A 15,285-nucleotide genomic window follows, 5' to 3' on the forward strand; every position below is an offset into this window, starting at 1 on the left:
CTAGTTGGCAGCCGGTGTCAAGTGGAGTGCCCCAGGGGTCGGTCCTGGGGCCGGTTTTGTTCAATATCTTCATAAATGATCTGGAGGATGGTGTGGATTGCACTCTCAGCAAATTTGCGGATCATACTAAATTAGGAGGAGTGGTAGATACGCTGGAGGGCAGGGATAGGATACAGAGGGACCTAGACAAATTGGAGGATTGGGCCAAAAGAAATCTGATGAGGTTCAATAAGGATAAGTGCAGGGTCCTGCACTTAGGACGGAAGAACCCAATGCACCACTACAGACTAGGGACTGAATGGCTAGGCAGCAGTTCTGCAGAAAAGGACCTAGGGGTGACAGTGGACGAGAAGCTGGATATGAGTCAGCAGTGTGCCCTTGTTGCCAAGAAGGCCAATGGCATTTTGGGATGTATAAGTAGGGGCATACCGAGCAGATCGAGGGACGTGATCGTCCCCCTCTATTCAACATTGGTGAGGCCTCATCTGGAGTACTGTGTCCAGTTTTCGGCCCCACACTACAGGAATGATGTGGATAAATTAGAGAGAGTCCAGCGAAGGGCAACAAAAATGATTAGGGGACTGGAACACATGAGTTATGAGGAGAGGCTGAGGGAACTGGGATTGTTTAGTCTGCAGAAGAGAAGAATGAGGGGGGATTTGATAGCTGCTTTCAACTACCTGAGAGGTGGGTCCAGAGAGGATGGTTCTAGACTATTCTCAGTGGTAGAAGAGGACAGGACAAGGAGTAATGGTCTCAAGTTGCCGTAGGGGAGGTTTAAGTTGGATATTAGGAAAAACTTTTTCACTAGGAGGGTGGTGAAACACTGGAATGTGTTACCTAGGGAGGTGGTAGAAACTCCTTCCTTAGAAGTTTTTAAGGTCAGGCTTGACAAAGCCCTGGTTGGGATGATTTAATTGGGGATTGGTCCTGCTTTGAGCAGGGGGTTGGACTAGATGACCTCCTGAGGTCCCTTCCAACCCTGATATTCTATGATTCTATGATCACAAATGGGAGGTGAACACACAGGTCATCAGAGATATTTTCAAGATGAGGTGGTTCCCAACGATAGACTTCTTTGCAACTGCACAAAACTCCAAATGCCCCCAGTCCTGCTCCGAGCAGAACTCGGTTGACACACTCTGGGTGACACCTTCCTTGTCAAGTGGAGAGCCTCTTCCTGTATGCCTTCCAGCCCACCTCCCTCCTAGCCCGTGTACTCCACAAGATAAAACAAGACGGATCCAGAATGATCCTAATAGCCCCCACATGGACGTGACAAATGTGGTACCCTTACCTTCTCCACATGTTGGTCTGTCCCCCATGCATGCTCTCACTTCTGCCTCGGCTTCTATCTCAAATAACCTCCGTTGCTGCACAAGGTGAGTAGCTTTCTCATCTCTAATGGTGAGAGTAATTAACCATCAGAACAATTTACCAAGGGTCGTAGTTGATTCTCCATCACTGGCAATTTTTAAATCAAGATTGGATGTTTTTCTAAAAGATGGGCTGTAATTCAAATAGGAAGTAATTCAGGGAAGTTCTGCCCTGTATTATACAGGGCGTCAGATCAGAGCCCGTGCCTATATTTCTGCCCAGGGACACCCATCCTCAGGGCAGAGGTGATGCCTGGGTGGGGCATGCAGGGCCAGCCCTCTTCTCCCCTCCCGAATTTCTGCCCAGCAGGAGTGACAGGGCCAGGCCCCGGCTCCCTAACCTGGGGAGGCGGGAGAGCCCCGCAAGGAAGCGGTGACTGATGGGCTGGCGCTACATCCCGGGCCTGCGCCAGTTGTCCTGCCACTGTGACAGGGAGCAGAATGCTGCCCCCCACCTTGAGTGTGAGGCCGCAGGTACCCCCTCCAGACCTCCCCGACAGTACCCCTCCGAGTACACACACAGCTCTCCAGCACTCCTCCCCCCCTTGTTTCTGTAAATCGAGTGGGATGCTTTGGGGCTAGTTTTTAAAGTGATTTTGGGCTATTAATGCAGTAGAAATCTGGCAGCCATGGTGCCGGTCCCTGGGACACCTGACTCCTCAGAGTGCAGGGCAGAGGCTGGGGGCTGGCTGCTGCTGAGACTCACTGCCAACTTCTCCCCTCCTCAGACAGGCCTGGGCTTAGCAAAACTGCCACGGAGCTTTCCCTGGGTAGGCAGGGCACAGCAGCGGAATGCAGGGCTCCCTGGCCATGCTGCAGAGGAAAGAACACTCGCACCTGCTCTCCTCAGCATCCACAATGCCTCTCCCCTGCTCACCTCTCCTGCACAGCACTGACTCCTGCCGCCTCCTCCCAGTGCACAACTGGCTTTAGCCCTCAGTGCCCCATGTCTGTCCCCCGCCTCTCCTGTGGAGCTGGCTCTAGCCCTCAGTGTTCCACAACAATACAATATTTTTGTATTAATATAATGCATATCTGAAATAAACAGCTTTAAAACTTAAAAAAGCTTTAAAAATCCGGAATTACTATTTCCTCATTGCCGGAAAACATTGCTAGATATAAGCAACTGGAAAAGGCCTATTAGAATGGAAATGGCCAAGCATCTTTATTTGTAATGGTCACTACACACTCCAGCTTTAATATGTAAATATAATAACACAAAATGAAGTAAAATAGTCTGAAGTGACATGTTTTCTCAGTGTATTGTGAGGTAAGCTATCAAGATATTGTTCTCAATAGTGAATAATAGTGGTTGTGTGTGGATAAGATCAATATTCATAGGTTTTAAGGCCAGAAGGGACCATTATGATGATTTGTTACACAGGATGTTAGACTAGGCATAGAACTTTACCCAGTAATTCCTGCATCAAGGCTGTAACTTCTGTTTGAGCTTTTCTAAAAGCTTGCAGTAGGTATCTAATATTTATTTAAATGTCGTCACTGAAGTCTGTTTTAATATGCTTCAAGAATCTCCACCAAACTGTTGTACCATAGTACTTAATGTTGTAGTATATAAATTAATCTTCGGTTAATTCAGAGAACCAATCCTCAATTTATGGTATACAATAAAATTTCATTTGCAGAATAATAACCTCTTACCACAATATAAGGCTTTGGGCTGCCACGTAAATTGCATTGCAGTAGATGATGGTGAATAGTCAAGGACAGTTAATAGTACATTTCAGGGGGAACCAAAATTAAGCTCAAACTAATCTTCTGGAGTATATCAGCCTCCAGTAAAACATTGATTTTTGGTGGGTCATGACCTACACAAAACTTGACAAAGGTTAGGCTGCTAGAGTACAAAGACCACTTCCCATCATGCTGACCACTATTGTCTCATGTTCATTTGTACTCCCTTGTCCCTAGCCATCTGTTTCTTATCTTATACATAGTTTGTAAGCTCCTTGGGACAGGGACTTGTCTCTTCTGTGTTTGTACAGCACCTAGCATAAAGAGGTCCTGGTCATTGACGAGGGCTTCTGAGCACTATGGTAATACAAATAATTAGTAGTAGTAATAGAGTGAGGTTGATTACACCTCCAGTACTGGCATTTGCTCATAAGCGACATCTCTTTACCACCTGCAGAGTCAGTATTGTCAATACATACAGTGTATTGGGTGTTGACATGACTCCTGGGCCTGCAGAGGTGGAAGTGTGTTGGCGGCAATGTACTGAGCCATTGGGGACTGATTCATGGCACCTTCTAGCAGTCCCCCTCTAATCAGTAAACAAAGTACTGTTTGTTTTGCACATATTTGTATTGAGGCAGAACTGTCAGTCGCACAGCACTTATTCACTGCTGTACTGAAAACCTGCTTTTCCCCATTTTTAGGTTCTCCTTCATGACCTTGCCTGCACAGAGCCATACTGCAGGAGTTGTGTGTCTTGCCATGGTACCTTTTTAAAAAGCCGCTGGCAGTTCAGGGTGTATATGTGCTCCTTTAGCCTTGTATTCTATTGTGCAGGGGTATGAATACTGCATCCCTTTCAAGCTGTCCCTCAGTTCCTCTCTCTGCCATCTAGAGCATTCATAAAATGTTGTAAAAATTGTATGTAAAAGTAGAAGGGTTTTTTTGGTAGTTTTAAAAACTTCCTAGTTTGATTTTATTGCAGTTTTCTTCTTTCTGACGGTGGCCTCCGTTAACATAACAGCAGAGCACCTCAAATCTTGAATGTATTTATCCTCACAGTACTTCTGTGAAGTAGGGTAGTACGATCATCCCCATTGTGCAGATGGGGATCTGAGCCACAGAGAAGCTAAGTGACATGCCCAAGGTCATGCAGGAAGTCTGCTTCCTGTACATTTCTGAAGTCCCAGACTGTTGCCCTGGTCCCTAACCACCGATCGTCTTTCCTCTGGGACAATGCTTCTTCCAGCAGAAAGACTGGATTTTGTACCCAGCGCTCAAACTGCTTCACTTGACAACATGACGGGTTTCTAGGTCAAGGTTACTTTCTTCTGTTGGAGTGTGAAGAGTCCAGGACCCCTTTCACTAGGAAGTGTTATGCTTCTAAGTGCAATTGGTGTTGAAGAGACTTCCTTTTCTTTGATGTCTTGGCAACAGTTATGACTTAAGAACAGGAGTACTTGTGGCACCTTAGAGACTATCAAATTTATTTGAGCATAAGCTTTCGTGAGCTACAGCTCACTTCATCGGATGCATCCAATGAAGTGAGCTGTAGCTCACGAAAGCTTATGCTCAAATAAATTGTAGTCTCTAAGATGCCACAAGTACTCCTTTTCTTTTTGCGGATACAGACTAACACGGCTGCTACTCTGAAACCTGTTAGTTATGACTTTAGTTATGGCTATTTCTGCAAACAATGTTTCTAAGAAAGGGGTGGCTTTTTCCATTCCCTGGCGTAACAAGTTAAAGGATTTTACAGTCATGACGCTTCCCATCTGGAAGCCTTCTGATTCCTGTGACTTGAATTTGGTTTCCACTAAAACTACCAAGAGTCTTTCTGAGTCCATAGGACCTTGCTCTCTCTACCTTAGGACTGTCTTAGGACTGTCTGCTCAACCAGAAGAGTCTTGGAGCTGAATTCTGATGGTTGTCCTACCCTGTGTAATCTTCATGTCTGACTCAAGGCCCATATTTTTCCAAAGCCCCATAGCCATACTGAGGGAAGTGAAGTCACTTCCCGTGGATATCAAAATTTCTGTCCCTCCTTAGGAAGCCTAGCAGTCCGTGGCCTCTGGAAAGCTAAAGATCAGGCCATCTCAACTGAAGGGCTGTCTTAAATGCATAAGACTGTGCATGTGCTCCTGTTAGAAGCTGGCCTACATCTTGTACCTGATTTCCCAGGGCTCATTCACTAGGGAGTGTGGCTGCTTCAGTGGCAAGTATCCACAATATGCCCTTAACAGAAACCTTATGGGATTCCTCTCTGAAATTCATTCCACGCCTTCACAAATGGGGATTCTCTCAATCCTGTGTCCAGACCAGATGCTTGTTTTGGGAGGGGGCAGTGCTTTGATCGCTTTTCAGTTAACAGTGCTCCTTAGCCCACCTCCTGATAACGGTCTGAAAAATTCAGGGGAAAAGGAAAACTTCGGACTATTTGTTTTTCCATTTTAAGATGAACTGTAGAGCTGGTTAAACTTTTTTCAGATTTAAATCCCATGAAATGTTTTCCTTTCCTCAACCTGCTGCCCTTCTCCTGAGAGCATAGTGTCCTCTAGCATGCTCTGGACAGGCAATTTCAAAGGAGAGAAGAGGGGCTACCTTTTACAGAGCTTAGGGTTTCTCCACAGAGCCACAATGACATTTTCCTCTCCTATGCTTCAGAAGTTAAGGATTCTAGAGGTAGAGAAGAACTGAGCAATGCTTGGGGTTGGAATATTTATACCTAGAACTTGAGACAAGTTGCTGCTTAACTGTTATAGCTGTGTTGATCCCAGGGTATTTGAGTGAAGTAATACCTTCTATGAGACCAACTTCTGCTGGTGAGAAAAACAAGCTTTCGAGCTTACACAGAGCTCTTCTTCAAGTGACCTGATGAGAAGCTCTCTGTAAGCTCGAAAGTTTCTCTTTCACCAACAGAAGTTGGTCTAATAAAAGATATTACTTCACCCATCTTGTCTGTCCCTTAAAATTGTTGTGTAACCATGTAGTTAGGCATGTGGTTCTGAGGAGGCAACACGCATGGAGAATAGAAGCTACTGGGGTAAGTAACCCCTACCCCTTCTTGTATTTCAGTCAGAAGTCCTGTCTGATCCCGCAAGATGCGGAGCACCTTCAACTCCTTATCTTCATCTGAAGTGAAGGGTACTCGGCACCTTTCAGGTTTTGCCTGTGATATCAAAGCTCTGAAATAAATCTCAGTTCTTGAGTGGAAGTACCTCTTTTACCACATTAGGGTTATATAAAAAATCAATGCATTCTGAGGCAAGTGGTACATTTCCTTTGAATGCCACTTCTAGTGAACAACAAAACTACTGTAAATTAAAGGAATATTCAGGTTAGAAGCAGAATTGTAAAATTGTAAATGGTCTCTTCTTTTCTTTTACAGATGCTTCAGGCATGCTCAGTCCAACACTTACCAGTGCCATACGCAGCGTTTCCACCCCTTATTTCTAGTGATCCATTTCTTTTGCATCCTCCTCACCTCTCTCCACACCATCCTCCTCACCTGCCACCGCCAGGCCAGTTCGTTCCCTTCCAAACACAACAGTCACGGTCGGTATGTATCATATTTTACTAACTAACTTTCCTAGACTATTTGCTGTTATCATTCAGCTGGCTTTAAGGAAAGGGGAAAGTGAGTGCATCTGACACGCAGTAACTCTTACAGGTTTTTGATGCAATGAGAGAGCTTCCCAAGCAAAAGTCCATGGCCCATAAGAATCTTAGATACAAGAAATTACAATCACCTTTGTATTATTAGTATTTCCCAGGCCACGTACTCTCTTGTTCCTCCTTTACTCCTGTCAGGAGAGCCTAAAATAATGTTCACCTTTTTCATAGATTTCCTACTGCTTCTGCAGTTGTTTTTTCTCTCCTGGGCGCAGAAGAGAAAGTCTAAGTCGAGCAGTGGTCTTGGCGGAACAAAATCACAGGTTGCTTCCTAGAAAGAAATAGGAGAATGTGAGGAGGAATTTTCCCTTTCTCCTCTCCATGCCCCCATCCAGTTACCCTAGACAGATTTTTTAAATTGCTAATTTCGACGGAACAAAGGAGAAAAGCATAGTGTCCTTGAAAATGCATTCCAGAGAACCTAGATATTTTTTGGATATGGTTATGGAGCCCTTCCACTCAGGGAAAGCTTAGTGGAGCAGGTAACAGCTCCGTGATAGGGGTCCATACAGAAGTGGCAAGTAGGTGACCTTATTTTACATATTTCACCTAACGAAAAGTGAGACTTCATAATCCCCGTTTATTAACTCTTTGGAGATGGTGGACAGGCATCTATATCCTCCTAAAGGTTTGTTTGGCTGGCACTTTAGAAGATGCCAATATTTTATTAATACATAAATACAAAAGAGAAGTTTCAATATGATTAAGTGCTCAGGCCTGTGCATGCCCCTGATGGCTGAACCTCTGAGTCAGGTGTGGTGTTACACTTAGATCAGGTGACTCCAGTATGGTGGGGGTTGACAGCTCCTATGCCATGCCCACAGGGTTACAATGATGAGTGCCATAGAAATGCCTACAGTGTAAAGTTTTGTTCAGCAGAACAGGGGACAGAATTTCCCATTCCTTTTGTTTCCACACAGTGGTTTCCTCTGCTGTGTTTCGTGAAGTGGGTGGAGCTATCTACCTGCAACCAGGAAATAAAGGGGCAGTTAGTGAGACAGTAGGGGATTAAGAATTTTAAAAATGTTGAGACCAAGATTGATCTGATCATTGGGGTGACCTTTCTTAATAGAAGTAATATATAATATAGCAACCCTTTAGATTAGCATATCTAGCCTCATCCGCTGCTATGCACTATTTATGAATTCCTCCTAAAATTGTCTTTTGGGCTGGAACTTATGCTGCTGCTTCTCTGCCCGGAAATAATTTAAAACAGAACTGAAAATCTGTTGAATTTATTACCAGAATGTTTGTGGGGGGATGGGTAAAGTAAGGGGTGCCTCCTACTCTTGACTGTTTCACTTATGGTCCTTTACTTTGCTGTTGCTGCCAAAGAGAGACCCACCGAAGCAGATTTATTTCCCTTTTATAGGCAGATAATTGACTGGCCTCTGAGGTTAAATGCAGCACAGTATCGTTGCTGGGCTAATATTAGTGTCTTTCTAATGAAATGGTGTCACAAACAAAGCTCACTATTGTGAGGATTGCTGACTAGAACTTATATACATTCATTGGGTTTAATAACCTGGGCACCCCAAGGGAGGATTTTTGTGCCCAAGTGCAAGAGGGGAGTGGAAGCCTCTTATTTAACAGGTGATCTCTTTCTCACTAGGTACAGGGAGTGTTTTTAACATGCCTTATGTAAAAGCGATACAAGATTGACATGGCTATGAAAGCAACCAAGACAAGGCGGAAGCTCAGTACAGTGTGTCCATACCCTGCGTTTTAGTGGCAGGGGGAATGGGGTTTGGTGGAGGAGGCGTGGAGGGAGGATAACGGTTCTTTCTTCACGTGCAAACAATGAGTTTTCCCATAGGAAACATTTTTAACTTGCTCAGGCACATAGCGGAAGCTGAAGGCACCTAGATATATGTACATAATGGATTCTATAAGGAAATAGTAGAGAACTGGCACCATTTTCGAGATAATCTGTGGAATAGGCCCTTCTTTGTACTAAAGGAGTAGGCAGTTAAGATACTGCCCACCAATATGTAGCCGACTGATTCAGAGGACCATTATTAAAGTATTCCTAGATTCCAGTAGTGATTTTACTTAAAATCTGTTTGTTTTAGATACATACCTGGCTCCCACAGTGCCTCCCACTCTTCGGTGTATTTATTTTCACAGCTTTCCCATGAGGTAGGGGAAGTGCAGTTATTCCCATTTTATAGATAGGGAGCCAAGGACATGGAGACAGCGACTTTCCTCCCGGTCACACAGGGTCTCTGGAGCAAACAACTGAGCATGGGTCTCCTCTGAGTTCCAAGCTCGCATCCTGACCATCTATCCATTCTAAGTCCTTTACTGCAGTGGAATATTTTATTGAGGAACTTGCATTGACTGAAATGTTTGTGTATTTCTGTGTACCCTTGTGATTTTCTATGTACCTTGGTGATCATCTCTGGTTGCTGATTTCAAGGGGTTATTTTTTACTATAGACCAGGGGCTCTCAACCTGTTTACCATTGTGGGCTGCGTATCCAGCTGTCTGTGTTGTGTGCCAAATCCATGCAATATATATACTACTTCTATGACTCTGAGGATGTGACATGGGCCGCAGCTGTGTGCTGATTGTGCCGCGGTTGAGAACCATTGCTATAGACTGTGGCCAGAAGGACAAAAGAACTTGGAGCCTCTTGCTAAAAGTCTTTCATTTGACGTTTCACAGCTAGTTTCATTCTAGTGCATGAGGAGAGCAGTCTGCTACTCATATTCTTAGGCAATTATAGTAACTTCCATGGTTAATTGCCAGTTTGAAAATGTCCTGGCTTCTGAGTGTGACTAGCTGGGAAATGTTACTATGTACTAGATCAGGGGTTCCCAAACTGCAGGTACGTGAGACATCTCGGAGGAGGGGGTACACGGGAGAAATTGTGTAATGGTGGGTTTTATTAATTTTATTTTTTGCATTTTCATAATAGGCTACTCAGACAGAGCTTAAAACTCTGGGAATTTGTTATATAAAATATGATAGTTAATTTACTTCAAGATGTACCTATGAGAACACAGATACAGAGACGCTGACGTACAGAGTCCTCACCTCCAGTCACCGTACGTTTGCCCAGCAACTGTGCAATCTAACTGAGCTCAGAACTTAGTTTTTTTCAGTTGTATACATTGCACTATATCTGCACGTAACAGTGAAATATGGAAAGATGGCTAAAGACAGGTAGCGTTAAGAAGAACGCACAAAGTATCAGTGATGAGAAGGGTGGGGTACATGGGCATTTGGTAGATCTGAAAAGGGGGTACACCATAAGAAAAGTTTGCGAACCTCGGTACTGGATCCTTATTTAACCTCTTGGGGGATAGAGAAATGGTTGTTTTTCCACTAGTGTTGAGGACAGAAGCCATGGATCCAATCAGTTCTCTTTATTCTGTAAAAAGATGACAGCAACCGGGGAGCACAAAGCTGTAACCTTGTCTCATCTGCTGGGAAAAATTAACTATCCTAAATACAGCAAACACTATTTCTTCTTAGCCACTTCAAAGGATAGAGAACGAAGTAGAACTGCTTGGAGAACACCTTCCAGTAGGAGGTTTTACCTATCCTCCCTCAGCCCATCCACCAACACTGACTCCCTCAGCCCCTCTCCAGTTCTTAACGCACGACCCTTTACACCAGGAGGTGTCCTTTGGAGTAGTAAGTATTGCTTTCAGCACTTCCCTCTTCCTCATGCTATGCTTCTCAATTCATCAGTACCCTGGCATGGTTGTTATTGTACATCACAACTATTTTATTTAAAAATAAAATCGGATTACTGGGTAGAATTTTGTTAGAGGCTGTCACTGCATAATGAAATTTGTTTAATCTCCATGTCTAAACAAGTCAAAGGTAATGTACTAGTGACATCATTTAATGGTTTCTGATAAACATTACCTGTAGAGAGCCTGTCATGCCAGTTGCTTAGAAAAGGTTTTCTGTTCCAGCACAATCTGCTACTTCTGCTACACAACCATAGTGTTGAAATGCTGCACTTGTTTTGTAATGAATTTTTATGACACTTAGGGTATATCTGCACTGCAGTTGGGAGTGTGCTTCCCGGCTCAGGTAGGTAGACACATGCTAACATGCTTAAAATAGCAGTGCAGTTAGTGCAGGGTAGTCTGGGCAACGGCTTGAACTCACTGCCTGAGTATGTACCCAGTTGCTCCAGATGGATTTGTACTCTGATGGTTAACCTGAGCTGTTGCGTATGCTGCCGTGGTTACACTGCTGTTTTTAGCCTATTAGTTCAAGTAGAACTAGCATGTGTCTATCTGTCTGAGCTGGGAAGCACACTCCCAGCTGCAGTGAAGACATGCCGTAATTGGTTGAGTTGGGTATGGACATGTTCCACAGCAGGGTGGACAAAAAACATTTTTAAATTAAATCATGTTGCTAGTTCATTACTTCCCATTTTATCCTCTTGAATTGCTGCTGTCAGTCATCTTATGCTTGTTTGTTTAGTTTTCTGGTTTAGGTAAAATCTGAAATTCTTTAAAGATTTTTTTTCTGCTAAGAAATTTTGCGCTTAAAATGCTTACCTATACAGAAAAAGGCAAGTCCATGGCCTCGTTAATATCTTTATTCTGAGACCAAGTCAAACACTAAATTGATAAGCAAATAGTCCATGCTACATTCACAACCACTCCCATCTTCCAATACGTTGAACATCCAGTAGTTAAGAAAGCTGAAATGTTTTGGCCAAGTTATACTCCCCTTTCAGTGTTTGTAGTCTGAAGTCAATCGGAGTTGCGTTCTTAAGTCACGTAGATGCTTTTGAAAACCTTGCTCTTGGGTACCTAAAATGGGCTTAGTAGCCTAATTGTACTAATTCTGAAAGTTTGGCCTTTGTGTATAAAACTTTGTCTAAAACTATATCACTTTGTTAATGTATTAAAGTGTAAATAATTTTTCACTGTTGGCACTGAGCAGTTTCGTTTTGAAATAACATTTTAATAAAAACACAATTTTAACTCCAGATCCTGCAACCACGTCTGCACATATTTATCTTTAAGCACATAAGTAATTTCATTGAGGTCAAAGGACTATTCATTAAAGTTACATATTTTTGTAAGTGTTTGCAGCATCAGGGCCTTCATTTTCAGTATCTTTTTTACCTATAGTGCCTTGATTTAATTTACTCCACCCTGTTGCCCATGCTACTTCATTTATGTTTGTTGGTGGGAAATAGGGTTTTCTCAAGTACAAAGTTCAGCTTTTAAAAGTTGAGGAGGGATAGGAGCAGGATGAGTGTTTTTCGGTTAGCAAATTATAGAAATATCGGTTCTCCATGAGACTTTAGATTTGTTAATTTGTACTATTTGGGACAGGGAAGAGTAATCTTTGAAGCTTTATGAAAAATGATAAATGACTCCTAAATGTTAAAATTTATCCAGTATTTTTCATACTGATTTATTGAAAAGTTAAAGTTTGATGCTACTTATGTGAAATAGAAAAGAAAATGAAGTATTAAAAAGTAATTAGTCAATGGTGAATGGCTCCATTTCTGATTTTCTGGTATGCATTGACTTAGAAATAAGAGTAAATGAAAACACACAACCCATTTTGATAGTGTTGGTACTTGTACTTGGTACTAGGGAATAAAATTAAGGCTTATTGTTTTGGAGTAGAAGTCAAGTATTTAAGGTGAAGTATTTGTGGGAAAGAATGAGAGATTGCTATTATGTGTCAGTGTGTCAATTTATTGTCATAAATTTTGGGTTTTATGTATGCATATATATTTATATGATTTGTTTTAAATTGCTCAATTTAAAAAAGGAAGATCAGGTATTTTTAGGGGCCTTCTACTAATTGTAGTTCATTTTCATGGATGGCACAAACATGAAGGATGACTGACAAGGTGCCATCAAAATCCTTCAGTGATCTTTCCCTTCAATAAATAAATTATTCAATACTCTTTAAATGTCACTTCAAAATAAGTGGCAAAATTTTACCATGTTTGCCCCCATTTTAATAGGCAGAGTCAGAAATGTTTGCACAATGATACCAAGGACTAGCTTACTCTCACTCCCATTTGGGAATAAACTATACTATAAGTAGGGGCCTACTAAATTCACTGCCGTGAAAAACACATCACCACCGACTGTGAATCTGATCTCCCCTGTGAAATTTGGCTATTGGAGGGGAAGCACAGGGCTCCAGCTGCTAGTCCTGGCCAGGCTGGGGAGGGACAGGACTTCCTCTTCCCCTGCAGGGGCTGCTTCAGGAGCTGGGTCAGACCCACCTCTGGGAACCTCCACTGCCTGCAGGAAACTCCTTGGCTGCTGGTTGGGACAGCCCCTGACCCGGACAGGAGGCTACAGATCCAGCTGTTAGCCCCTGACCCGGGTGTGAAGCTGCAGGTCGAGCTGTCAGCCCCCAACTGGTAACCCACCCCTCACATACCTTGGACCCTCACTTCTGCGCTGCTGCTGGCAGGGGCACTGGCTTTCGAGCTTGGCACCTGGCAGGCTGCCCAGCTCTGAAGGCAGTGCCCCTGCCAGCAGCAGCGCAGAAGAAGGGGTGGGAATCCCATGACCCCCTACAATAGCACTGCAACTTCCCACCCCACCCTCCTTTTGGGTGGGGACACCCATAGTTACAACACTGAATTTCAGATGTAAACATCTGAAACAGTGAAGTTGACTATTTTTAAAACGCTATGACTGAAATTTACCAAAATGGACTGTGAATTTGGTAGGGCCCTAGCTATAAGGAAACTCTATACTAGTATAACTGTGTCCACACTAAGGCTTGTGCCAGGGTAACCATATCAGTAGGTCGTAAGATCACAACTCTAACCAAGTTTCAGAGGGGTAGCCGTGTTAGTCTGTATCAGCAAAAACAACAAGGAGTCCTTGTGGCACCTTAGGGACTAACCAAAATAGTTATTCTAGTACTAACCCGGTTTTTAGACCAGGCCTAAGAAGGATTTTAAAGACTATTTTGCATGGGTTACCTGTGTACGTTGTATATCTCAGCCATTTCACACAGAATGGTGGAAGCTGCATAATTAGGAATCCTTGTCTTAACAAAATTGTTTGTGTTTGAATAAACATTTGAATTTTATTTGGTAATGCGTTTTAAAAATCAGTTCTAATAGTCCAAATTTCAGTTAATTTAAATATACTAGTAAACTGTGCAAGAAAATACTGAAGCTTTTCTTCCTCCTCACAGCCTTATCCACCCTTTATGCCTCGAAGACTCACAGGGCGCAGTAGATATCGATCCCAGCAGCCAATACCACCACCCCCTTATCATCCCAGCCTGTTACCATATGTGCTGTAAGTTTTGTGCAGCTTTTTGTAGCTTGTTAAATAACGTTTTTAATGTACTTTCATTTTTAAATGGTCCCTTTAACATAGGCCTTATCCTGTCCTCAGCCCAACACTGTTCCCTTTCAGGCATAGCACATAGCAATACCTGTCCTTAGTTTGCCTTAGCATTCCCATGGTAAGGGGCTTTTTTCGGTTGTTTTTAAGTTCCTTACATGTTTACCTTTCATATCAAATTTCCCACATTTGGGCTTTGCCCACAAGCAAAAACAGTTGAGCCACTTTCAAGGATGAACAGAGTCAAACACTTGCTGTTATATTTTTTTTAAGTGTTTGTGTCCTCTTGCGAACAGTGCTAGCACTTCAACAAGCAAATGGTAGAAATGTGAAATTGGGCGGGGACATAGTCCCAGAGTCACTCATGGGTCTCTTCCTGATCCTGTGGAAGGCTGTTGAGAGTTGGTCCACCTGTAACAGTATGTAAAATATACTTGTATGCTAGGCTTTTGTATTTATTTTTTGTTATGCGGGTACAGATTACGTTCTGAAATGTCCTTACAATGGGATGAAAACTTAAGTGTTTATACTCAATTCAAATCCAACAGTCTTTATTCAGGGATAAATTGCTTTACTTAGTTTGAAACAGTTTTACTGAAAAATAATGGAACATTACATGCTGTTACTTTTTCTTATTGACTGAACTGCTAATCTGTTGTAGATGCTGAATTTCTGTCCTGAATCCAATCAGCCATTTCTTTAAGAGGGTGGGGAAGAAACAAAATTCAGGGATTATGATGGGCCTACAAAACTGGGTAGGGCTCCTTTCTGCTGGAATCGGGTGGATGAAAAGCCATATTCCATGTGCTTTGTTTGTTCTTTGGATGCTGCGTCTATTTTTGAACTGAACATAAAATGCTTGGAAAGAGAAGATGAATATTTGTATTCCTCCCTATATCTGAAAGACAGCATTGAAAAAGAGCTCATCGAGTTTCAAGTCTTTTGTTGGATTCCCAAACCTCCAGTTTCTTTCACTATGTGTACTCTGCGGTTCCAGACTCTGCTAAATTGCATTTGAATAAATGATCCAATGAACTTGCAAAGCTTTAGATCACACGTTCTTGTCAGAACTTCCCCAGATGCTGTGCCCTCCTGACTTCCCCATCCCTGGTGACTTAGCAAAGTCGAGAGACTGCTGTTGTCTGTCTGAGCCCAATGAGACCACATTTATAGTGCTCTAGAAATCTTAACTTGTGAATTTCCCTACTCTCTGCTGTAAGTTTTAAACT

At 42.9% G+C, this 15,285-nt stretch overlaps 1 protein-coding gene across 7 annotated transcripts in view; it reads left to right on the top strand.

Moving 5' to 3' along the window:
- Positions 1-15,285, top strand: part of RNF38 (ring finger protein 38) — a 196,379-nt gene that overhangs the window by 159,453 nt on the left and 21,641 nt on the right. For all 7 annotated transcript variants that reach the window (XR_012159143.2, XM_073345754.2, XM_073345751.2 and 4 more), the window contains 3 exons: positions 6,457-6,627; positions 10,221-10,382; positions 13,902-14,008. Coding sequence is in view for 6 of the 7 variants with exons in the window: in XM_073345754.2 (XP_073201855.1) it covers positions 6,457-6,627; positions 10,221-10,382; positions 13,902-14,008 (440 nt within the window). In the remaining variant the exon portion in view is untranslated. The remainder of the gene's footprint in view (positions 1-6,456; positions 6,628-10,220; positions 10,383-13,901; positions 14,009-15,285) is intronic.

The sequence above is a fragment of the Lepidochelys kempii genome, chromosome 5 (assembly GCF_965140285.1).
Source record: "Lepidochelys kempii isolate rLepKem1 chromosome 5, rLepKem1.hap1, whole genome shotgun sequence".
In the NCBI taxonomy this organism is placed as follows: Eukaryota; Metazoa; Chordata; order Testudines; family Cheloniidae; genus Lepidochelys; species Lepidochelys kempii.